The following is a 27,228-nucleotide window of genomic DNA, read 5'->3' as shown; positions in this document are numbered from 1 at the left end:
ACTTGCATGCTGCCCCAGCATTTCCCTATCTCAAGTCATGCATTTCACAGTATGTTTTGATGTTTCGATGTACATGTGATAAATAAAGCTAATCTTAAATCTCAAATTAGCTAGCTTGATAACCTAGTTTCAGATATATGGCTATAGGTACGAGTCATGCAATCCCCAGAAACAACCTTGCCCCGCACTGCACTCACCACAATGGTCTTCGTCTGCTCCATTTTCACACTCTTTGATCCCATTGCACTGAAGAGGTTGTGCCAGACACACACTGAGATTGCCACATGGGAAGTACCCAGGAGGACAGAATGTGGTTTGATCTTCTGTGTGAATTACATTGCAACCTGCAATAACAAATACAAGAATAACATTTGACAATTGAAAAGGAAATTCTCCAGTTTCTCCTGAATTCCAGAATTAGATTCATTAGTGACTGTTTACATAAACGACTGTGCAAATGTTTCCGAGCTTTATCATAGTAAGCCCCATCTTCAATAACTGGCCACACTGTTCTAATTATTATACTCACCAATATTATACTTTCCTAGTATTGTAAGTTTTTATAAATGTTCATTTTTTATCCATATGAATTTCTTTTAAATGTCTCTGATCATCAGAAAGTTTTAAAAATAGTTCAGACAGATAGTGAGTAGTCAAAACTCATTTGGGGAATTCTGGGAATACTACCTCAGGATCTGCCGTCTGAGGCCTGGTCGCTACTCATGGCTGACTCCTGCTCGCAGAACAGGCACAACAGACAAGTCTGCAATGGAATCAGAATCACAGATCTGATAAAATAACTCTATGTGTGGAAAGCAGTTGCTGACGGAGGTTTAGGGTGGGCCTTTACTACAACGACATGAAATATTCCAGTTAATAGGGCCTCTTCTACAACGATCCATCCAGGTTTTTCCCAGTGGCCACCCAATTCAATTCTACTTCCCATCCCCATTTCCATGTCAGTCCATGGAATCCTCTACTGCCATAATGAGGCCACTCTCCGGTTGAAGGAGCAACACCTCATATTCCATCCGGGTAGCCTCTAAACTGATGGCATGAACATCAATTTCACTCTCTCCCCCCTTTTCTTTTTTTACATTCCCCATTCTGTTCCATGTCTTTCCCTTCTCTTCTCCTCTCCTGCCCTTCACCTCCCTTTGGTGCCTCTTTTCCACCTATCATTTCCCAGCTTCTCACTTCAATCCACCCACCTTCCCCCTCATCTGGTTTCACCTGTCACCTGCCAGCTTGTATTCCTCCCCATCTTCTTATTCTGGCTTCTTCCCCCTTCCATTTCATCCCGATGAAGGGTCTCAGCCCAAAACATCAACTGTTCATTCTTCTCTGTAGATGCTGCCTGACCTGCAACATATTAAGTTTGGTACCCTAGATTTCCAGCATCCTCAGAATCTCCTATGTTTGTGAAATCATCTGTGATTCCCTGGTCTTGTTCTGTTTCCCTTTCTTACATAGATTCACATCAGTTATCCAGCACTATTCCTGACCTAACATCTGTGTTAATGCTCAGTCAGCTCAGCTCCAACTCACTTTAATATACCTGAACTCAAACTATCTGGATCAAACTGTCCTAAATTTGATCTATTACCCCCTTCACTGAAACACCGTTCTATCATAAACTGTCAGGAAAGATGAAATCCATTTGTTAGGAAAGTGATGGGTTTAATAACGCAACATGTCAAAAAGGCAGCGTCCACATTTTAACAAAGGAAATTCATTCAAAGTGGCATCACAAGTAGATAGGGTCGTAAAGAGAGCTTCAAGGGTTCATTTATTATTAAAGTATACAACTCTGAAATTCTTTAATTCTCCGGGCAGCCATGAAGCCGAGAAAGAAAAGAAAGGCAGCATGGTCATCAATCCTCAGATTCTATCTCCCCTCAAAAAAAACGAACAAAACTGGAACAGACACATCAACCCCCAAACTTCCCTTCCTGCACAAAAAAACAAAATGGATCAGGCACATCGACCCCCAAATCCCCCTCCCCACAAAAAAAACCCAAAAAGATCAGGTAAAAAAACATCGAATATAAAAACTGTAAGACTGAAAAGTCCAAGTCCACATCCAAAACGCAGAAAGAGTCTTTGCAACACTCTCTGGGTGCAGCAGCAGGCTCACCCCTCTCCGGTACTGAGCAACTGATCAAGACGGCAAGCAGCCAGTGCTCTCGCTCTGCATTCACTTCCATGCTTCATTCACCTTTGTCGCTTTAATCGGCGAACAATGGATGTTATTACTGGCGAAATGGAGCCGAACATTGGCTTGCGACCCGTCCTGCAGTGTACCCACTACGAAGTTGGCACACGCTGCCTCTGCCTCCCAGAATCCTTTCAGAGACTGCAGAGTGCTGGGACACCCGAATGATCTCCAAATTTCTGCATTGATGTTTCAGTCACCCTCGTCACCTTAATCAGCAAACAACGGAAGCCATAATCGACAAAATAAAGTCAAACATCGGCTTGCACACCATCCTGCAGACTCCTCACCACAAGGTTCACTCACACTGCTTCTGCCTTCCGGAATCCTCTCAGAGACGGCAGAGAGCTAAAGCACCCAAACAATCTCCAAACAGCAAAAAACAGGCTCGAACATTTCCAGAATCACATTCAAGACGAGAAACAAACATAAAAAGACATAAAAGTGAAGAAGATGGTTTCATGATCTATCCAGAAGATGTCGATCAAAGGAGCATTGTATGCACGCACCATCTTGACTGGAAGCTTTTGGCACATCGGCCTTCATAAATCAAAGTACTGAGTACAGGATATAGGATGCTATGTTGAAGTTGTACAAGACACTGGTGAGGCTTAATTTGGAGTATTGTGTACAGCTTTGCTCACCTACCTACAGGAAAGGGGTAAGTAAGGTTGAAAGAGTACAGAGAAAATTTACAAGGATGTTGCCGGGTCTGGAGGACCTGAGTTATAAGGAAAGATTGAACAGGTTAGGACTTTATTCCTTGGAATATAGAAGATTAAGGGGAGATTTGATAGAGGCATACCAAATTATGAGGGGTATAGCTTGGATAGGTACATGGATGGGAGAGGTATGGTCCCTGTGCAGGTCAATGGGAGTAAGCAGTTTAAATGGTTCGGCACGAACTAGATGGGCCGAGGGGTCTGTTTCTGTTCTGTACTTTTCTATAACTATATGACTCTATTCACACATTTGTATTAATGTCTCAAACACTCAAATGTGCTAACAATGTAAATATCAGTGGGGAAATTCATTTCGAGAATGTAAGGATTCTGTGAAGTGATCTGGACAGGTTAAGTGAATGAGAAATATACCAGTTGGAATAAAATATGGGGTATTGTGGTTATCTGCCTTGGTCAGGAGAACAGAAAAGCAGAGCACTATTTAAATAACGTAAGAATAATGGCCTTTTATTTCCTTATTGTCCAAGAATCTACCTCGGCCCTAAATATACTTAACGGCTCAACGTACACAGTTCTCCAGGGTAGAAAGTTCCAAAGCTTCGCAATCCTTAGAGGAAAGAAATTCCTTTTCATCTTCCTCTGCAAATGGCTAAATCCTAAACAGCTGATGCTTGATGTCCAGGGATTAAATATGATATTAAATACTACAGCCAGAACACCACAAGGCATAGGACCAGAATTAGGCCTTATGGCCTTACGGCTATAGAGCTTATTTTTTCTGTGTAATTTGAAGACTAAATGAGGTTTTCAAGATATTAAGGAGGAAGTGACAAAGTAGAGAGAAAAACTACTTCTGATTGTAAAACCTAGAATTGGCAGTATTGTCCATAATCTGCGGTGACTGAAGTTAGATGGTTACCCAGAAGAGGTCGTATAAATTTGGAGTTCTTTCCAAAGCAATACTTGATATTGGGACGATTTTCGTAAATCAAAGAAATCAAGGGATGTGGGTCAGAAATGGCAACGTGGTAGTTAGGTCGTTAGGTTATTAGGTGTGGCTTCCTGTATTCTGGGGAGGCCGCTTCATCGAGCACCTTTGCTCTGTCTGCCACAAAGAGCAGAAACTCCCAGTATCCACCCGTTGCAATGCTGCCTCCATTCCAACCTGTCAGTCCGTGGCCTTCTCGACTGCCACAATGAGGCCACACTCAGGTTGGAGGAGCAACACCTCATACTCCATCTTGGTAGCCTCCAACCTGATGGCATAAACATCGATTTCTCGAACTTCCAGTAATTGCCCCTACCCTCCCTCCCGCACCATTTCCCATTCCTATTTCCCTCTCTCACCTTATCACCTCCCACTGGTGCTTTTCCCCCTTCCCTTTCTTCCATGGTCTTCTATCCTTTTCTATCAGATTTGTATTTCTCCAGCCCTTTATCTCTTTCACCAATCAACTTCCCAGCTCTTTACTTCACCCCTTGCTGCTCTCCCGTTTTCTCCTATCACCTATCACCTCGTATTTCACCCTCCCCTCCCCAAGCTTCTCACTCTGACTTCTCCCCTTCCTTTCCAGTCTTGAAGTAGGGTCTCGACCCAAAACGTTGACTGTTTACTCCTTTACATAGACACTGCCTGGCCTGCTGAGTTCCTGCAGCATTTTGTGTCTGTTGCGCAGGTAGCTAGGTCACCAATCAGCTACCATCTCAGTGAAAGATAGAATAAACAGCTTGTTCCTGTTCATATCTTCTTGAGTTCCTACTGCAGCCACAGAAAGAGCAATACACAATGTCCAGCTAGGCCAGGGGAGGTGATTTTAAGCTGAAAGCAGAAATTCTTTCTGGTTGAATAGACTAAACTCCTGCATCCCTTTCACACCATGTACGGTACAATGTGAAATACAATGACAGCTTCTGATAACAGATGGTGCCAATGCGAGGGAGCAACACATTCCTTCCTGAAAAGAATAACATGAAAATATATCACTCCTTTCAAAAGAGTGGAATGTACATTATGTACAAGGGAACCCTTTGGGGAAATAGTTGAAGTTCCGTGGACTAGTTTAGTGACTACATTGTGAGGAGCAGTTTCTCTCAAGGAGCATTGAGCTGATTGACTAGTTATAGGCTCTGGAAGCGTTGTTTAAAGATTAAATATTTGCCAGTGCATTTGACCAACTAATATGTGTCCTTCCAAAACCATATCCTCCCCTATCAGAATTCTGAATGATCCATCAACCCACGAACACTACCTTCTATCTTCCGATGAAGGGTCTCAGCCTGAAACGTCGATTCTTTGTTCGTGTCCATAGATGCTGCCTGAGCTGCTGAGTTCCTCCAGCATTTTGTGTCTGTCACTACACATAAACTAAGACGGACAAACAACCAACGCGCCAAAGAAGACAAACTGCGCGAATAAAAAATAATACTGAGAGAATGAGTTGTAAGGAGCCCTTGAAACTGAGTCTGCAGGTTGCAGAATTGGTCTCTGAGTGAAGTTATCCACAGCCAGGAGTCTGATCATTGTCAGGTACTCACAGTAAGTGCACAATTTGTGAAAGATGCACGTTTCATCATTCATAGTATCAGAGTGGATAAACGGAAGAGTTTATGTCTGTCTAAAGAGCATTGGGAACAATGTTATTGAAACTTATTTTTTCTTGAAATTCATAGAACTTAACATGTTTAAACTTGACCTAGAAGAGTTAATTCAAGCCTCCCCCCTGTAAGTAACAAAAAAATACAATGCACAGTCCCTGACTTCATCGAACATCAACTTCCAAGAGAATTTCCAGGAACTTCAGATTAATCAAGACCTAAAGGACCCCAACAGTGACATTCTCTTCAAGTAAAAAAATGCATTGTGATTCCTTCATGTGCGTGAAATACCAGCACTCTACCAGACCAATCATTTCATACCATTCTTCTTTAATGTGATTTACCCAAACAGGAACAATGGGGAAAGCCAACAGTACAGCACGGAACAGTACACAATGATTGATAAATGTGACCCAGTGCAACCAAATTACTGATCCAGTTGTGAGCTAAAAATAAAGCAATCTTGGCAAGTCTAAAAGCAAGGTGTAAACACTGGCGCAAACTGATTTGTTGTCGTAAGAAAGTGAAAACAGATTAACCACAACCAGGATTCAAATGGTCATAAATACGAGGGTGATATTCAAAATATGGTATTTTCTAGAGTAACACAAGCAAAATGCTCTGTATGTCCACAGCATTTACTCTACACAATCTCCTGTGTTTATGGCATTTTCCAGTTCAAGCCACGCTTTTAATGCTAACAAAACACTCTGGAATGTGCTCATAAATACTGTAAACCTAAAGATTGATCAGAAAACCTGTAATTTTCTCTCTAATATAATTCTGTTATAACTTGCTTACTTAAAAGTTCAAAGTAAATTTATTATCAAAGTACATATATGTCATCATATACAATCCTGAAATTTATCCACCACCTGCTCCCATAGCTTCACGTGACCCTGATTGGGGTGGCGGGGTGGTGCTAAGCAGATACTACACACCTTGTTCTAGGATGACTTGCAGGCTAGCAGAGGGCAGAAGTGCCTTACACCTCTTTTGGGAGAAACCTATCACCACCCCGCCACCCTAAAAGAATAAATTAATCATACAATATAGTGATAAATATAATCATATCAGTGCAATTGGTCATTGTGATCTACTAGACAGGAAAATAACTTGAGATTAAAGAGATAAAGGGAGACTAGTCTTATTTGTCACACTGAAACATCAGAACATACAGTGAAATGTGTTGCTTTATATGTCAAATCAGTGAGAATTGTGCTGAACAGCCTGCAAGGGTCACCACATTTCCGACACCAATATAGCGTGCCCACAACTCGCTAACGAATTGTATGTCTTTGTAATACGGGAGGAAACCAGAAATCCAGAGGAAACCCACGCAGTCACGGAGAGAGTGTATAGGCACTGGCAGGGATTTAAACCCTGATCACTGGTGCTGTAAAGCACCGTCCTAACCTTTACCCTACCATATCACCTCTTGAGTTCAGCACACCAAAATTAAGAAGAAAAATTAAAGATAATATAAAAGCACAATAAGCAGATGGATTGTGTCAATGGACTGAGAATAAACCATTACTAAGTAACAGGCTGGACAGCTGAAATAATAAGAGAATGGAAAAGGAAACGTATCTGGTGAAGTTGGAAACAAATAATGTGAGATAGAAACATTACAAGAGATTGAGGTTTTGAGATTTTAAACAGTTAAGGGACTGGATCTGCAGTTTTACTGGGGATTAATTACACTATTTGCAGCACATTGACAACATTGTGGTAACGCTGTATTGCGAAATTAAATAGATTCAGAAAAACTTCCAGCTCCAAATGAATTTCAAGTCACAGGAACAACAGAACTGTACTCCATCACAATCTGTAACCCATCTATAAAATCAGTAATGCATAATTTGTAATATAAAACATCAAAAAAACCTTTTCTTTGCATAAAGGGAATGATATAAGCATGGGACCGTGGTGGGAATGGGTGGATGAGATATAGTGGCCACGGAGTGCGAGAAACCTTTTCAGGATCAATGCCTAAAGGCTTAGATGAGTCTAGAGTCATATTCCTTTATGGATCTGTTTCAAGAAGGCTGATTGATGTCCTTTGAGAAATTAGTAACTAAATACTCTCTTTCACGCTCACACTTCTTGCAATATCTTCAGGTCAGACATTTTTTACAAGAATATTTAAGTAATTTTCCATATATACAAGATTCTGACCTGTTAAAGGCATTATTTTAAAAATGAACCCTTTGGTGAAAGGTTTTATTGGGAAAATTTATAATTTACTATTACAACAGGATAATTATCCTCTATTTAAAATTAAGCAAGATTGGGAAAGAGAGCTTAACATGACCTTGATAACAAAGGATTGGTTGCGAATTTTGAAGCTGGTTAACTCTTCTTCGGTTTGTGCCAATCATTCTCTAATTCAATTTAAAATTGTACATCATTATTATTTGACAAAGGAGAGACTGTCTAAAATATCTCCTAATGTTAATAGTCATTGTGATAGATGTAAAACTGAGATAGCTACATTGACACATATGTTTTGGTCGTGTTCTGTATTGAAACAGTTTTGGAAATCTATTTTTTCTACAATTTCTAAAGCTTTAAAAATTAATTTACAACCTAATAAATTGACAGTTTTGTTTGGTATAATTCCTCAATATAGTCATGGTATTTTTATATCAGACCAACATGTAATTGCATTTGTTACATTATTGGCTAGGAGGGCTATTTTATTAAAATGGAAAAATGCTTCTGCTCCCAATTTGATACAATGGTTCTCTCAGGTGATGTTACATCTTAGTTTGGAAAAAATCAGAAGTCGAACTTTTGATCCTCGATTTGACTTTGAGAAAAGGTGGGGCTCTTTTGCCTGCTACTATCATTTGATTCGAGCTAATTAAGATGGTTCCCTTCTGATTCTTGGGTAAATGGATTTGGTTAGTGGATTGATGTCTTTTTTTTAATGGAAGCTTGTGTAGCATATAGCAACACACATAAAAGTTGCTGGTGAACGCAGCAGGCCAGGCAGCATCTCTAGGAAGAGGTACAATCAATGTTTCGGGCTGAGACCCTTCGTCAGGACTTCATACAGATCCAGGTTTGTGCTCCAAATGGGTTTTTTTCCTTGTTTTTTTTTGTTAGCAGGGTTTTTTTGTTTTAGTTAGCAGGGGTTCTTTTTTCCTTCTTTCTTTTTTCCAAAAAAAAAGCTTTAACATTTTGTTTTTTTTTAATTATTATTATTGATGTACTGTTTAGCTTGGTTAATAGTTTGACTCTTATTATACATATTGATATATTGAATTGATTATTTTAATGTTTTTTTGTTGTCGATTTTCAATAATAATTAATAAAAAGATTTAAAAATGAGTCTAGAGTCATAGAACATTATAGCTCGGAACTGTGATTCTGTCTAGTCCTATCGACCTGCACCCGGATCATAGACCTCTATACCCCTCCCATCCACATACCCATTCAAACTTCTCTTCAGTGTTGAGAACGAACCTGCACCCACCACTTCCACTGGCAGCTCGTTCCACACTTGCACCACCTTCTGGAATATGGGCCAAATGCAGGGATTTGGGACTAGCGGCAGGGGGCACTTGGACAGCGTGGACTTGTTGGGTCCAAGGGCCTGGGGCCAAGCTGCATTGCTGTATGACTCAGAGACTGGCTCAGAAGACTAACACCAACTGAACAGTTCAAAGGATACAGCTGCCAGAATGGGTAGGGCAGCTGGTGACAGAATAAGTGTGATGGGAGAATCCACATGACCCTGCCCTCACTAATCTGCCTGTCTGAGACCCTATACTTACTGCCCATTACACCGCTGGCATTTAGGGAAACAATGAAGGTCCTCCATCTCTGGTGGCGTTCAGGGCTTAATTCATCGCGTCAGTAGCCTCCTCTTGGTTTTCACGACTGTCGGTCATGCAAGTCCCAGGTGGAGCCTCAGGAATACCATCACAATCAGATGTAAATGGATCCTTCATTGCTGTTTCTGTAACAATTTTGTTTTACCAGTTAGGGTTGTTAGCCCTGAACTGAACCCTCTAACCTGGAGGACCGGTAGACCACTCTTAGTCTGGCCTCTACACTTTGACCTGTTTGGCATGGGCGACCCTACCAAAAATTAAAGCATGAAGCCCTGACTCCAGCCAACATAGCTCTCTGGGTCATTGAGGCACACAAGCCTCCAAATCACCACAAGGTCGTGGTCCTCTTCGAGCTAGAGATATACTGTTCCAAAAATATAAGGAAGTGTACAGTCCCTGTGAAGACAAAGTTCTTTATTCGCATCAAGGCATGTTGTATTGTGCTATGAACTTGCTATATTGGATAGCTTAAGAAATGGTCAAAGCTGCACTCCAATAGTGATAGAGGACATCATTATAATCATGTGCTATATCAGATAATGTGGGTGATCATGGTCCTTATGACTGTGATTGTTCGTGGCAAATTGTTTGCCATTGCCTCCTTCTGGGCAGTGTCTTTACAAGACCGGTGACCCCAGCCATTATCAATACACTTCAGAGATTGTCCTGCCTGGCATCAGTGTATAGGACATCAAAAGCAGCAGAAATATATTACCACAATCTGTAACATAATGGCCCAACATATCTATCATTTTGCCACTGTCATCCAGGAGATGCTGGAATTGGAGAGAGGTCAGAGGAGGTTCACAAGAAAGATTCTGGGAATGAAAAGGTTAACGTATGAGGAGCATTTGAAAGCTCTGGGCCTTACTTGCTGCAGTTTAGAAAACTGAGGGGTGGTGGGGGAGATCTCATTGAAACCTACAGAATATTGGAAGGCTGAGATAGAGTCAACACTGAGAGGTTGTTTCTGATGGTGGAGGGGTCTGGGATCAGAGGGCACAGGCCCAGAATACAAAGACGTTGCTTTAGAACAGAGATAAGGAAGAGTTTCTTTAACTAGAAAATAGTCAATCATACAGCTGTGGAGGCCAAGTCATTGGGTACATTTAAAGTGGAGGTTGATAGGTAAGGGCATCAAAGGTTACGGGGCGAAGGCAGGAAAATGAGGTTGAACAGAGAACATAGAAAATTTACAGCACATTATAGGCCCTTTGGCCCACAATGTTGTGCCGACCATGTAACCTACTCTAGAAGCTGCCTTGAATTTCCCTACTGCATAGCCCTCTATTTTTCTCAGCTGCATGCACCTATCTCAGAGACTCTTAAAAGACCCTATTTTTATCTATCACATTCACTGGCAGTGCATTCCACACACCCATCATTCTCTGCATGAAAAACTTACCTCTGACATCCCCCTTGTACCTGCTTCCAAGCACCTTAAAACTATGCCCCCTCGTGTTAACCCTGACGTGTTGAGAGAGAAAATAAGTCAACCATAATCAAATGTCAGAGCAGACTCGATGGGCCAAATGGTCTATTTCTGCTTCTATGTCTTATGGTCTTATGGACTCTGTTTCAATGAGGAGCGTGTAGAAAATCCCCTCAGAAACATGATGGGGCATAGCTAAAGCTGAGATGCCTTTCTAGTGAAGCTGTAACATATTCTGTGTATACTGAGCAATGACAGAGCTCCTTGTTCTCACAACTAACAGAATATAATGAAGTTTTGCAGACCTGAAACGTCCAAGTAAGAATGGTGATGAACTCTGATTTAACGTGAAAAGGAAAACAAAAGAATTGTTCACTCAAGTGAGTTCATTAATTGGATGAGACTAGAACTAGAGGTCATGGGTTAAGGGTGAAAGGTTAAATACTTAAGGGGAACCTGAGAGACAATTTCTTCACTCAGAGGGTGGTGCCAGCAGAAGTGGTTGAAGTAGTTCACCAGATTGATTCCTGGGATGGCAGGACTTTCATATGATGAAAGACTGGATGAACTAGGCTTATACTCATTGGAATTTAGAAGATTGAGGGGGAATCTGATTGAAATGTATAAAATCCTAAAGGGATTGGACAGGCTAGATGCAGGAAGATTGTTCCCGATGTTGGGGAAGTCCAGAACGAGGGGTCACAGTTTGAGGATAAAGGGGAAGCCTTTTAGGACCGAGATTAGGAGAAACTGCTTCACACAGAGAGTGGTGAATCTGTGGAATTCTCTGCCACAGGAAACAGTTGAGGCCAGTTCATTGGCTATATTTAAGAGGGAGTTAGATATGGCCCTTGTGGCTAAAGGGATCAGGGGGTACGGAGGGAAGGCTGGTACAGGGTTCTGAGTTGGATGATCAGCCATGATCATACTGAATGGCGGTGCAGGCTCAAAGGGCTGAATGGCCTACTCCTGCACCTATTTTCTATGTTTCTATGTGGGTTTGATTTCAATATTTTAGAGAAATTTGGATAAGTACGTGGATGCAAGGGATATGGGGGGCAATGGTTCGATTGTGGGTCAATAGAACTAGGCAGAATAGGAGTTTGGCACAGACTAGATGGGCTGAAGGGTCTGCTTATGTGCTTTAGTGTTCTATGATTCTATTAAGAATACTTACAGATAAGAGCTGAGATTAAAATCCATGATAGATAAAAAGCATTACACTACTTGCCAATCTCAACAAAGATCAAAGATTTGAAAGCTCATACACTTCCAACTAAATCAGCGGTCGAATTGCTATGTTAGTTGATCAACTATGGTCATCTACTGAATGCACTCAGGTTCCTCCAAAATAATCCCAGACCCTTGACCCTTCCTACTACTATGAACAGACGCTGCAGCCTATGGGAACACCATCATCACCAATTTCCTTTCCCAGTCACATACCATCCCGATGTGAAAGCTCATCAGCTGAGGTCCCAACAATGTCCAAGAATTTGTACTAACATGTGACATTGCTGTATTAAATATTCTATCAAAAGCATGGGGCTACACAGAGCAGAGGAGCAAAAGGTTGACTTTGACTAGTTCAAAGTTCAATGAATCTCAGGGCAGTACATGGTGACACTTAATGTAATTTGATAATAAATTTACTTTAACTAGTGCTATGAATGGAGAAAATGAAAAGTTCAGTCCTTTAAACACATCCAAGCCTGCTCTTTCATTGTTTATTTTTCGGGAAGTGGATGCTGCAGCCAAGGAGACCATTTAATGCCCAACCCTCTTTGTTCTTAGGAGCGTTCTAGGAAGACATATTCTTGAACCACTGCCACCCTTCTGGTGTGGTTACTTTCAGAATACAGGTTAATGGGAGCTTTTATAAAATATTTATATTTATGTAATTGGAGGTATTTGCAAATAGTTACTCTGTAATTAGCAGAGTAACAGGTCCTCCCGGCCCAACAAGCCCAGTTACACCCATGTGACCAACTAGCCTACTAACCCCTGGACACATTTGCAATGTGGGAGGAAACCGGAGCACCCAGAGGAAACCCACTCTGTCATGGGGAGAACATACAAACTCCTTACATAGAGCGGCAGAAGTTGTCAAAGTTTTAAATGTCATGCCAAATCTTCACAAGCTCCTAAGGAAGTAGAGGCTGCCATGCTTTCTTCATAATTGCACTTACGTGCCCATTGCTTTCACTTGTGCTAGACCTCTTTGAAACTCGGTCAAATGTACCCTTGATGCCAGCTATAAACACTCTTGCCCCACCTCTAGCGTTTACCTGCCGAAGAGTTTTGACCCAAAATGTCGACTGTACTTTTTTCCATAGATGCTGCCTGGCCTGCTGAGTTCCTCCAGCATTTTGTGTGTGTTGCTCGGATTTCCAGCATCTACAGAACTTCTCCCGTCTAGAATTCACCTGTTTGGTTCATGTTTGTACCACGCACATGATCAGGTCCGGAGGGGTTAGGTATTGTTGAACAAGTTATTGATGAGTGAATGCCCCTTGGTAGAACTGTCCCTTTGTATAACATCTTCCATTTGTAGCTGATTCAACGGAGACTGACTGTGCAGTAATAAGCAGGATTAATATTGTCTTGCTTTCACAAACAAGAGAAAATCTCCAGATGCTGAAAATCTGAGCAACACACACAAAATGCTGGAGGATTTCAGCAGGTCAGACAGCACTTATCATCAGACAGAATACTTACAGATAAGAGCTGAGATTAAAACCCATGATAGATAAAAAGCATTACACTGCATGCCAATCTCAACGATGATCAAAGACTTGAAGGCTTATTACACTTCCAACTAAATCAGCGGTCAGAAAAGAGTACAGTCAACATTTTGGATCGAAACATTGACTGTACTCTTTTCCTAGATACTGCCTGGCCTGCTGAGTTCCTCTAGCATTTTGCATGTGTTGCTTTGTCTTTTGTTTTTTTCCTGATCTATCCAATCAACTTTCTGAATACAGGGCATTGTGCAATCATGTGACAATACCTGTGGATAGTAAAGGTCTAAAGATAGAACCAATGGAAATGGCTGGTTAATCCATTGGAATATTTCACCTCCCAGATGTGGAATCATTTACAATGATTTCACCACGAAGCACAAAATGAAATTTTCATTCTATTTATATACTTATTTAGAGCTCTCGTATGGATAAGGCCCACCCACCGATTTAATTCTAGCCTAATCATGAGACAATTTTACAATGGCTAATTAACCTCGTAACTGGTTCGTCTTTGGACTGTGGGAGTAAACCAAAGCACCTGGAAGAAATCCACATGCACGTGCGAAGGCATGTACAAACTTGCTTACAGAGGACACTGAAATTGAACTCCAAACTCCAAGCGATTGGTTTTGTAGTGAGGAGAACATCTTAGTGTTTGCATGATCAAGATGATCTGTGTAAATACTCCACCCTACCAGTTGCTTGGATTTTTGCAAATAGTTGTGGCTAATTCTGAAACCAATGTGGTATCTTTAACTCTATTTCTACCCCTTCTCTTCTCCTCACCTGCCCATCACCTCTTTCTGGTGCCACTCCTCTTTCCCTTTCTCCTGTGGTCCACTCTCCTCTCCTATCAGTTCCTTCTTCTTCAGCCCTTTACCTTTTCCACCTATCACCTCCCCCCACCCCCATCTTGTTATTCTGGCTTCTTCCCTCCTCCTATCCAGTCCAAATGTCCACTCACTGTGAATGCCTGCAAGAAAATGAATCTCAAGGTTGTATATGGTGACAACATATATGTACATTGACAATAAATTTAGTTTGAACTTTGTTGTGGTTTGGTGTAATCTTCAAAAAGCACAGGAAAGTGCCAGACAGTGACCATTACAGCGACACCAATGAACAGGACCTATTGCATTTGGAGCACAAAGTAATTCTCTACACTCACAATGCACCAAGACATTCTGACAAGAACTGTGGTCAACCATCTGAACTGAAGAGTCTTGTTGTAATGTGTCGTCTGGAGGACCTCAGTGTATTGCTGAATACAGCCTAGATTTGTTGTCTCCGATTGCTGGAGTGAGACTTCAAGCCAGAACTCCGGATATAGAGTTAACACCACAAGATGCCAGATAAAGTAAGGAGAACTAATGAGTGCTGTTGTGTATGTGGCCTGGTTACACAACAATGCTATTAATAAAAACGTTGGAGCCGGGAGCTAAGGTTCATGGTTCTTTACTGGCAGAATCCGAACTTGGCACACACATACAGATCAATACGCGCCTAATAGCGCATGCAACGACATGTCCCTACAACATAAAGTAGTCCCTTATTATACCGTAGGCCATACGGTACACTCCTCCCCTTTATTTTAATAGTGATTCAACTGTTTTTCACTGGGGCACTATGCTAAACAAATATGTTTACCCTTAACATACAAACGCTTACCATTTGTTTACTTAGTAACTTAATAATATCAAATCATAATAATCCTTTTTTATTACTTTTGGTCTAAGACCCATTTATAACTCAAGCCTCTGGGGTGGTCTTCTCTGCCTCTCCGGGTAACGTCTGCCCTGAAACCTTTGCTTTGGGGAATGTGTCTCCACAGATGAATCCTCAGCACCGATGACAGGCTTATCTGTGGATGAGGCTGATGTGGTCACATCAGGAGTGTTTGCTGCTATGTCTGGGGAGACCAGGCAAGGTGCTGTTGTGTTTTTCACCTGAGCATTCAGGATTTGGTCCACAAGACGTCTCCATACGTTCTCTCCCACCTCCACTGTATACATCAGTGGCCCGTCTATGGCGGAAATTGTACCCGGCTGTCACTTTTCAGTCCAGTAATCACGTGCAAGAACTGACGGTCCCACACTGAAGCTCCATGTTGACTTAGCATTCAAGTGTTTGAACTGTCTGTTCTCCACATCACACTGTACATCTGGTGTGAGAAGATCCATGCGGGACCTCAGGTTCCTGTTCAGAAACATCGTTGCTGAAGTCTGATTAGTGGTTGCACGTACTGCATTACAATAGGCAAGGAGGAAGTTGTCTATCTTGTGATTGTAGTGGTCGATTTTCGCTATCCATTGCCTTGATGGCTTTCTTTAATGTCTGCACATATCTTTCTGCCAAGCTACTTGTAGATGGGTGGTAAGGGGCAGATGTAAAGTGCTTGATTCCATTGTTCTTCACAAAACTTCGGAATTCTTCAGAGACAAATTGTCATCCATTGTCTGTGCAGATTTGTTCTGGTATGCCACTCCTGGCGAACATGGTCCTCAGAACTGTAATGGTCTTTTCCGATGTGGTTGTCTTCATTTTGATGATCTATGGCCATTTGGAATGTGCATCGACAGCAATCAAAAAGATAGAGTCCATGAATGGTCCAGCAAAGTCAATGTGCTCTCATTGCCATGGTGATGAGGGCCACTCCCATGGATGGAGAGGGGCTTATGGTGGTGTGTTCTGGATCTTTTGACATCCAGAGCAATTCTTGGTCAAGTCCTCAATCTGTTTATCGATTCCTGGCCACCACACGTAGGCACGGGCAAGACTTTTCATCTTCACGGGACCCAGGTGCCCCTCGTGCAGTTTCTCCAGCACTCTGGTGCGTAGTTTGGGAGGAATCACAACTCGTGAACCTCACATTAGTGTTCCCTGACACACTGACAACTGCTCCTTCCTCGCTGAGAAGGCTGGAAACACTGTGTTACCCCGCGTTGGCCATCCTTTTACCGTGATGTCATACGCTTTTGACAACGTAGGGTCATTGCGTGTTTCCCTTTCAATGAGGCTGTTTGTCACTGATAATTGTTCAACTATTGTTGTGTGAAAGACCTCTCCTGAATCCATTTGTGTAGTTATCTCAGAAGTCAGAAGTGGTAAATGTGACAAACCATCTGCGTTACCATGTTGCTTGGTCCCCTTGTGTTCAATGTCATACATGTGACCTCCTAAGAAAAGACACCATCACTGCAGCCTTTGTGCTGTCATCACTGGAACGCCTTTTCTTGGATTGAAGATTGACACGAGAGGCTGATGGTCAGTCAACAGAGTAAAGTTTTGGCCATACAGGTAGTGACTGAATTTCTTGACTTCCCACACGAGGCTTAGGGCCTCTCTGTCAGTCTGTACATAGTTGCGTTCAGCTGAAGTTGGCGTTCTTGAGGCAAACACTATTGGTCTTTCTGAGCCATCTGGAAACTTGTTCGATAACACAGCTCCTATCCCATGGGGCGAGGTATCACAAGCTAGTCGGATAGGTAAGGAGGGGTCAAAGTACGTGAGTACCCCGTCTGAAGTTATGAGTCTTTTAGTTTCTTGAAACAATTTCTCACAGACCTCAGTCCACTTCCATTGTGTTCCTGTCTGTAATAGTGTACTTAGTGGGTGTAGGACTGTGGATAGGTTAGGCAAGAACTTGTGGTAATAGTTCACTAGTCCAATGAGACACATTTTTGGGTGGTGGTGCCTTAAGCACCACTTCTATCTTGTCTTGAGACATGTGTAAGCCATCCTTGTTGATCACGTGCCCACAGTATGAGATTTCCTTTTTGAAAAACTCATATTTCTGTCGATTAGCTCTGAGCTCATATTCTCACAACCTGGTTAGCACTTGTTCAAGGTTAGAAAGATGTTTGTCGTCATCTTTGCCGGTGACAATGATGTCATCCAGGTAACACTGAGTCCCTGGAATCCCCTGCAGGACCTGGTCCATTGCCCTTTGCCAGATTGCAGGCACTGATGCCATCCCAAACACCAACCTGTTGTACTGGTAAAGTCCTTTGTGTGTATTTATTGTCAGGCATTTCTTGGATGCTTCAATAATTTCCATTTGGAGGTAAGCCTGGGTCAAATATATTTTTGTGAAATGTTCCCCTCCTGACAGGGAAGCAAAGATGTCCTCAATATGAGGTAGAGGATACTGTAAAGTGCAGAGAACTGGGTTAACAGTCACTTTAAAGTCTCCACATATGCACACATTGCTTGACTTTTCTGGTTTTGTGCTGGAGGTTTTCTTCATCACTGGAACAATAGGCATGGCCCATTCACTCCTATCCACCTTTGACAGGACCCCAGTCTGCTCCAGATTTTTCAGCTCTGCCTCTTCTGTAGGACAGATTGCATATGGCACTGGTCTGGCTTTGTAAAATTTTGGACATGCATTTTCCTCAATCTCAATCTTTGCCTTCATGCCCTGAAATGTTCCTATTCCTTTCATGAACACTTCCTCAGAGTCGGCAAGTATTTGTGACAGTCTCTCAGATGTAGCCTTGCTGCCCGCCTTTGCGGACATATCTAGTGCCTTGGTGGTGTGTCCATCCAATTGGATTTTCCTGAGCCATTCACGTCCCAGCAATGGTGGTCCTCCATTTTTCAGTACATAGAGGTTCAGCTGCTGTGTTTTGTCTCCGTAGGTCACTGTCACTTTAATTTTGCCTTTGGGACGCACTTTCTGTCCTGTGTAAGTCTTTAGCAGTAGTTTAGTTCGTTTCAGAGGTATGTGCAAAAACAGTCATTTGTAGTCATATACAGAGATCACTGTTAAAGCTGAGCCTGTGTCCAACTTCATTTTCAGTCTCACGCCTGCCACTTGTGGAGTGGTCCTTATTACTCTTCGATCATCTGTCTCTTTCATGCTGTGAAGTTGCAGACAAGACAATTCACTTTCATCTGAGTCATTTTCATCAGAACTGCTTTCTTCCATTTTGTGCACATTGTTTTGTTTTCCTTTCTGGGGTTTCTTGTTTCTCTGTATTTTGTCCCTTTTCTGCTGTTTACTAGCTTTGCATACTCTGCCAGTGTGGCCCTGTTTGCCACAGTTTCTGCATTCTTTGTCTTTAAACCAACAATCATCAGGGTCATGTGACCTGTTCCCACAATGGTAACATTTCCTTCCTTCATTTCTGTTCAGAGACATTTTATTCGTAGCATATTCCAGAGATTTTTGTTGTATCTCTGAAACACTCTGTACTGTTGTTCCCATTGATATTGCAATATTCAGTGCCTTCTCTAATGTAAGGTCTTTTTCACCCAGGAGCTTCTTCTGTGTAGTTTCACAGTGCATGCCACACACTAACCTGTCCCTCAATGCGTCCCATTGACCAGCTCCAAATTGACAATGTTCTGATAATTTGCGCAATTCAGCACAATATACAGAAATGCTTTCATTTTTACTCTGATTCCATTTGTAAAATTTAAATCTTTCAGCAATGACCAGCGGTTTGGGATTTAAATGCTGTTGGAGAGTGTCTACTATTTGCTTGAACGTTTTGTCAGCTGGCTTTCCAGGGGTTAACAAGCTCTGTAGCAGCCCGTATGTTTTTGCTGCCATAATACTGTGTAAGACGCTGGCTTTTCATCCTTAACAACGTTAGCCTCACAATATAACTCCACTGTTTCAATGTAAGTTGCCCAGTCTTCAATGCCACTATCAAATGCTGTAATTGTTCCAATCATCGCCATCTTTGTTACATTAAATTAGCCCTGTTCTCCCCTTGTTTTCTTTTTTTTTGACTCATGTGCGCTTTTTGCTAGCACAATGAGCGCACTCCATCTAGATGCGTCTAGATTCTCTCTCTTCTACTCCGCGTGTCGTTATCAACTAAAACACGGCGTTCCGATAAGATGTAGGTTCATAATCCTCGTCGCCAATTTGTTGTGTATGTGGCCTGGTTACACAACAACGCTATTAATAAAAACGCTGGAGACGGGAACTAAGGTTTATGGTTCCTTACTGGCAGAATCTGAACTCAGCACACACGTACAGATGAATACGTGCCTAATCGCGCATGCAATGACGTGTTACTAAAACATAAAGTAGTCCCTTATTATACTGTAGGCCATAAGGTACAACTGTGTTTACTTCAACAACAAAAATCTTATTTCCACAAATATTTTTTTCCAATCTGTGAAATAGAATACAGTAGATATTGCACAGGAGCAGGCCATTTGGCCCACGATTTCTCTGCTGAACATGGTGCCAATTTTGAATTAAGTGCCTTTTTTCTACACATTCATGTGTCCACTAAAAAGCTTCGAGAATTGCCACCATCACAGCTGCTTCTCCCACTACCCCTGGCACCCCATTTCAGGCACATACCCTGTGTAATAAATCTTGCCCTGTGTACTTCCTTTAAACTTTGCTCCTCTCACATTAAGTGCATGTTCTCTAGTATTTGACATAATAAATAATGATTCCTATAAATTAGCCTCTGCCTTATCTGTTGGAACTTGAGTAAAGTGATTAATTCTTAACCTCCAACAGCACATTAAGAACTCAAGTCCCAGTGAATTGGCACGAAGCTAACTTTCTATCACACTCTACCACACTGACAGCTCACGGATGTCTTTTATTCTACACTATGCCTATTTATAGTGAGCACAGATTCAGCAGGTCATCTAAAGCTTCAACAAACTTTTACAGATGCACAGTGGGGAGTATCCTGACTGTTTGCTTCACAGCTTGGTATGGAAAAACCAATGCCCTTGAATGGAAGAGCCTACAAAAAGTAGTGGATACAGCCCAGTCCATCCCAGGAAAAGCCCTGCCCACCAATGAGAACATCTACAAGTAGCTACAAGAAAGCAGCATCTATCATCCAGGGACCCCCGCGACCCCCCCCCCCACCATCATCCAGGCTTTGCTCTCTTCTCGCTGTTGCCTTCAGGAAGGAGGTACAGGAGTCTTAGGTCCCACACCACTTAGAACAGTTATTAACCTTCAACCATCAGGCTCCTGAATCAGTGGTTATCTTCACTCACTTCAATAATTATTCCACAACTTAAGGAGTTACTTTCAAGGCCTCTACAACTCATGTTCTCATAGTACTATAAAACTGTGTATTAGTTCCTAATAATTATCAACAGAGGAATTCATCCAGTGTACGATGTGTGCTCTTTTGATTGTAAATGAACAAGATTAGCACAGACATCTAGTGCAGATAATGTAATGCCTTCAAACAATGCTTTCAATGACAACAGCCTCCAAATTGTCATTTTCATTGTAACATTCAAGATGATTGTCGATACCTTTAAATTCTTTGTAATTCATCCCTTAATGAAGTAGCAAAAGTTTCATTTTCACTCATGGCTGTTTCAAGCATCTCCAAGCCTGAATGCTTGATACTGTTGTGATTGGAGAAAGGCTAACTTTGAGGAGATGCGAAAGGATTTAGAAGGAATGGATTGGGACAATTTGTTTTATGGGAAGAATATAATAGAGAAATGGAGGTCATTTAAAGGTGAAATTTTGAGGGTACAGAATCTTTATGTTCCTTTTAGGTTGAAAGGAAAGGTTAAAAGTTTGAGAGACCCATGGTTTTTAAGGGATATGGGAAACTTGGTTTGGAAAAAGAGAGATATCTACAATAAATATAGGCAGCATGGAGTAAATGAGGTGCTCAAGGAATATAAAGAATGTAAAGGGAATCTTAAGAAAGAAATTAGAAAAGCTAAAAGAAGATATGAGGTTGCTTTGGCAAGTAAGGTGAAAATAAATACCAAGGGTTTTTACAGTAATATTAATAGCAAAAGGATAGTGAGGGATGAAAACAACAGGAATTCTGCAGATGCTGGAAATTCAAGCAACATACATCAAAGTTGCTGGTGAACGCAGCAGGCCAAGCAGCATCTATAGGAAGAGGTGCAGTCAACGTTTCAGGCCGAGACCCTTCGTCAGGATTAACTGAAGGAAGAGTGAGTAAGGGATTTGAAAGTTGGAGGGGGAGGGGGAGATCCAAAATGATAGGAGAAGACAGGAGGGGGAGGGATAGAGCCGAGAGCTGGACAGGTGATAGGCAAAAGGGGATACGAGAGGATCATGGGACAGGAGGTCCGGGAAGAAAGACAAGGGGGGGGGTGTGACCCAGAGGATGGGCAAGAGGTATATTCAGAGGGACAGAGGGAGAAAAAGGAGAGTGAGAGAAAGAATGTGAGGGATGAAGTTGGTCCCTTAGAGAATCAGAGTGGACAACTATGTGTGGAGCCAAAAGAGATGGGGGAGATTCTGAACAATTTCTTTTCTTCGGTATTCACTAAAGAGAAGGATATTGAATTGTGTAAGATAAGGGAAACAGGTAGGGAAGTTATGGAAACTATGATGATTAAAGAAGAGGAAGTACTGGTGCTTTTAAGGAGTATGAAAGTGTATAAGTCTCCGGGTCCTGACAGGATATTCCCTAGGACCTTGAGGGAAGTTAGTGTGGAAATAACAGGGGCTCTGACAGAAATATTTCAAATGTCATTAGAAACAGGGATGGGGCCGGAAGATTGGCATATTGCTCATGTTGTTCCATTGTTTAAAAAGGGTTCTAAAAGTAAACCTAGCAATTATCGGCCTGTGAGTTTGACGTCAGCAGTGGGTAAATTGATGGAAAGTATTCTTAGAGATGGTATATATAATTATCCGAATAGACAGGGTCTGATTAGGAACAGTCAACATGGATTTGTGCGTGGAAGGTCATGTTTGACAAATCTTATTGAATTTTTTGAAGAGGTTACTAGGAAAGTTGACGAGGGTAAAGCGGTGGATGTTGTCTATATGGACTTCAGTAAGGCCTTTGACAAGGTTCCACACGGAAGGTTTGTTAAGAGGTTCAATTGTTAGGTATTAATATTGAAGTAGTAAAATGGATTCAGCAGTGGCTGGATGGGAGACGCCAGAGAGTAGTGGTGGATAACTGTTTGTCAGATTGGAGGCCGGTGACTAGTGGTGTGCCTCAGGGATCTGTACTGGGTCCAATGTTGTTTGTCATATACATTAATGATCTGGATGATGGGTGGTAAATTGGATTAGTGAGTATGCAGATGATACTAAGATAGGTGGAGTTGTGGATAATGAAGTAGGTTTTCAAAGCTTGCAGAGAGATTTAGGCTAGTTAGAAGAGTGGGCTGAAAGGTGGCAGATGGAGTTTAATGCTGATAAATGTGAGGTGCTACATTTTGGTAGGACTAATCAAAATAGGACATACATGGTAAGTGGTAGGGCATTGAAGAATGCAGTAGAACAGAGGGATCTAGGAATAATGGTGCATAGTTCCCTGAAGGTGGAATCTCATGTGGATAGGGTGGTGAAAAAAGCTTTTGGTATGCTGACCTTTATAAATCACAGCATTGAGTATAGGAGTTGGGATGTAATGTTGAAATTGTACAAGGCATTGGTGAGGCCAAATTTGGAGTATTGTGTACAGTTTTGGTCACCGAATTATAGGAAAGATGTCAACAAAATAGAGAGAGTACAGAGAAGATTTACTAGGCTGTTACCCGGGTTTCATCACCTAAGTTACAGAGAAAGGTTGAACAAGTTGGGTCTTTATTCTTTCGAACGTAGAAGGTTGAGGGGGACTTGAAAGAGGTATTTAAAATCATGAGGGGGATAGATAGAGTTGACGTGGATAGGCTTTTTCCATTGAGAGTGGGGGAGATTCAAACAAGAGGACATGAGTTGAGAGTTAAAGGGCAAAAGTTTATGGGTAACATGAGGGGGAACTTCTTTACTCAGAGAGTGGTAGCTCTGTGGAACAAGCTTCCAGCAGAAGTGGTTGAGGCAGGTTCGATGTTGTCGTTTAAAGTTAAACTGGACAGCTATATGGACAGGAAAGGAATGGAGGGTTATGGGCTGACTGCAGGTCGGTGGGACTCGGTGAGAGTAAGAGTTTGGCACAGACTAGAAGGGCCGAAATGGCCTGTTTCCATGCTGTAATTGTTATATGGTTATATGGTTAAAACAGTTCTGAATTGGTTACTGCCAATTTATTGCCAACTATCAGTGACAGTAATCACTGTTTCTTGAATACAAACACATGCACCGAAGCTGTTAAAAGACTTTGCTCTAAGTACAGTGTGGTGTCTAGTGACCCCACAAGTGCACACAACTGACGCTGGTTAGAAACTGTCTGACAAAAATCTCCTGTTGCAATTAAGTGCACAAGGTCCCACATAAATGAAGGAATCCCAGCTATTATCTCAATTAGTTTTTGTTCTTTAAGAACTGTCCAAATTAGCGGCTGTCCCAATTAAACAATGGTCCGGAATCCACTGTACTATATGGTGATATGTTCATACCTTGATAATAAATTTACTTTGAGCTCTGCCACCCGTCTGTAATAACTAAGACTAATTTATACAAATCTATGGCTTAAAACTCATTGGGCAGATTTTTAAAAAAATTCAAACTTATTTAAAAGGAAAATAATGCAGAATTACAACTGAAATAAAAGCAGAAATTACTGAAAATACTGTTGGGAGGCTTCTGTGAAAAAATAGAAATGGAGTTAACATCTAAAGTCGAAAGTCCTCATCAGTACTACTAAACCTTGTCTGTATAAGGGCCAATTTATTAACGCTGAATGGCTGTAGTTAAATATTAATGCTTTTGTAATATGAAGATTCTGTATTTGAACTGCTTTTGCTTGCTCTGTTAAATTACCGAAGGCTTTGTGGTTGATTTTTATTTACTTATTTCGAAATACAGCATGGAACAGGCCTTTCGGGCCCAACAAGCCAGCAATCCAACTGTTTAACACTGGCCTAATCACAGGACAATTTACATATGAGAAATTAACCTACTAACTTGTTAAGTATTTGGACTGTGGGAGGAAACCGGAGCACCCAACAGAAACCCACGAGGTTCACGGGGAGAACAAACAAACTCCTTATAGGTGGCACCAGAATTGAACTCCGAACCCTAACGCCGAAGCTGTGATAGCAACACACTAACCGCTACACCATGTGATGAAATCTTCAAATACAGCATCTTGTCAGTTAACATGCCATTCTTCTAGGAGACTAAACCAAGTTAAATAGTTTATTAAAGACCGTTGTGAGAAAATGGTGTGTTTCAAATAACGTTAGCAATGCGCAAATGAGATACGAATACCACACAACATTAGTGAACAGAGTAGTTTCTACATCCATATTTCTAAGCACATATTCACCATGACACAATTGCTTATTGCTCCAAGTCCAAATCCAGGAAGAATTCTAAGTTAAGAAGCCCACAACACACACAAAATGCTGGAGGAACTCAGCAAGCCAGGCAGCACTTATCGAAAAAAAGTACAGTCGACGTTTTGGATTTCCAGCCACTGCAGATTTTCTCTTGTTTAAGAATTCCACATTTTTCAGAAGCCGCATTTTAGAAAGACAAGGGGCTACCGGAGCAAAGACTACAGATTGCTGAAAATCTGAAACAAAAACAAAGTGCTGGAAGCACTCAGCATGTCAAGCAGCATCTGCAAACAGAGAAACAGAGTCAACACTTCATCAAAATGAGGTAAATACAACCAAATTTAGAGATCGCTTTTGCAGATTCATTCTCTTTACTGACATTGTTAGTGTGACATACGCATCTAGGTCAGGTCACTCGTCAGAGTGCTACTGGTACCATGTAACCCAGTACTACCTGTCGCATGGTCGGTTGGTCGGCGACTAAACCGGCTTGCCTGGTGAGGAGGGTGGCTAGACACCCTGCAGGATGAAAAACAAGACCCGTCAAAGGGCTGATGAACCCTCTTGTAGGGTCAACGGCCATCTAACAAACACGTGCCGTGAAGCGCGGAAAGGGCATCCCTTGCATCGAAGCTTGGGCTGGCCATTCTTTGCAACAGAACCTCCCCCAGCCGTCTTGGACCCCACCATGCCACTGGATCCGGGAGGGGAATATCATGAGGGTGGGTCTGGACCTGTGCAACCCTCTACTCACCTAAAATCCATTCATGCACACGCTGTTCCTTTCTGAGGAGTGGGGTACCACCCCACTAACTGACTGAAAGGAACCATCATCATCCTATGGGATGGATAGCCAGAGAGAGAGAGAGAGAGAGAGAGAGAGAGAGAGAGACTTATGCATGGAGCAAGAACATCAATGGAATAGTATGATTAAACATTGTTTCTGGGTCCTGTTCAGAAAGTACACAGTGGGTAACTTACAGTATGGGAGCAACAAACCAGGTCCACTGAAACAAACATGTCATAAGACTCTAAGACATAATACATGTGTACTCGAAAATCTGCAGCAACAGAGAGAGCTTCCCTCACGCAGGAGGCCCAACTGGTTCACCATGCGACCGATTAAGCAAATGCACACTTGCCACATTCTTGTAACTGATCTGACGCGGTTCTGTCTGTGGGGAGGTGTAAAGTTGTGTAGCACCAAAACATAAAACTAATCAAAAGAAAGAAAACAGAGTTCAGAAACGCAAGACTTACTTCACACACATATCTCGTGATAGTGTCATGACATTTGCAATTCATTTATTTTTACATATAACTGGTAATTAATTATTTAAACAGTAAGAATGCTTAATCAACAACATAATTACCAGATTACTCAAATATTACTGAAATATTAAATACACAACAGTAGGGAACAAGAAACTTCTTATTATCATGATTATACATTGGTAAGGTAGAGATAGATCCTCTGTAGGTTGTCATGTATCGTGATAACTCAAACTGAGTGAATTTAAAATCAATAGAGCCCTACCTCAGGAGCGTAGCTAATGTTGGTGGTGAGGTAGGATGGAGATGGGGTGGTGCAGGCTGTCACTCGGATTATGACAATCTGGGCCACAGTTTAGACGGCACGCTAGCATAGTGGTTAGCGCAGCCGATCCGGGTTCAATTCCCACCGCTGCCTGTAAGGAGTTTGTACATTTCCTCCGGGTGCTCCAGTAGAAAGACATGCCAGTTGGTAGGATAATTGGTCATTGTAAATTGTCCTGTGATTAGGCTGGGTTTAAATCGGGGGATTGCAGGGCGGTGTGGCTCGAAGGGCTGGAAGGGCCTATTCTGCACAGTAGATAGATAGATGGATAGATAGAATAAATAATTAAAGATTAGCAGCTCTGGCCTGGAGAAGGAATCAGGGCTGGTGTTGGATACTCTTCTTTCTTCAGTGCCGTGAGATGATCCAAACGATCCGAGCCTTGATTTAACATCTCATCTGAAGGCTGGGACCTATGTCAGTGTAGCACTCTGTATGACACTGGAGCATGAACCTGGAGAACTGCTAACCAGCAGTTAACTTATGGTCAATTGTACCACAACAGAGACACAGCTCCACAATATTTATCGCAGTGAGAAATGTGGGGAGTCACAATTCTATGCGATTTGCGTAAAGGGCCCAGGATTTTCAGTAGATTTCAACTTCTATCTCATCCACAGTTTCTAAAATATTTCTCATATTTGATTCGTTGTTTTCATCCGAATCTGAAATTTGCTCTGTGTAATATCATCTTGTGATTAATGACATGCTTCTAGCAGAATAATCTCTTCAAAACAGTGCACAATAACATTGGCTAGAAACATACTGGCCTGTTTCCTTGCTATGGAACCAATGCAACTTAAAACAAGCAGCCCGTTGACCCCTGCTATTGTCTGTAAGCTGTATAATTCCCACCACTGCCTGTAAGGAGTTTGTACGCTCTCCCCATAGCCACATGAGTTTCCTCCGACAGTGCAAAGACGTACCGGTTGGTAGGTTAATTGGTCA

The 27,228-nt window shown here is 41.9% G+C and overlaps 1 protein-coding gene across 2 annotated transcripts in view; it reads right to left on the bottom strand.

Annotated features, from left to right (window-relative positions):
• rxfp2l (relaxin family peptide receptor 2, like) overlaps nucleotides 1-27,228 on the bottom strand; it is a 104,489-nt gene that overhangs the window by 59,842 nt on the left and 17,419 nt on the right. For both annotated transcript variants that reach the window (XM_063061074.1, XM_063061075.1), the window contains exon 2: nucleotides 198-344. In XM_063061074.1, coding sequence (XP_062917144.1) covers nucleotides 198-344 — 147 coding nt within the window. The remainder of the gene's footprint in view (nucleotides 1-197; nucleotides 345-27,228) is intronic.

The sequence above is a fragment of the Mobula hypostoma genome, chromosome 10, assembly GCF_963921235.1.
Source record: "Mobula hypostoma chromosome 10, sMobHyp1.1, whole genome shotgun sequence".
Classification (NCBI taxonomy): domain Eukaryota; kingdom Metazoa; phylum Chordata; class Chondrichthyes; order Myliobatiformes; family Myliobatidae; genus Mobula; species Mobula hypostoma.
Note: the sequence above shows the minus strand (reverse complement) of the source record. Positions and strands in the feature narration are given on the sequence as shown.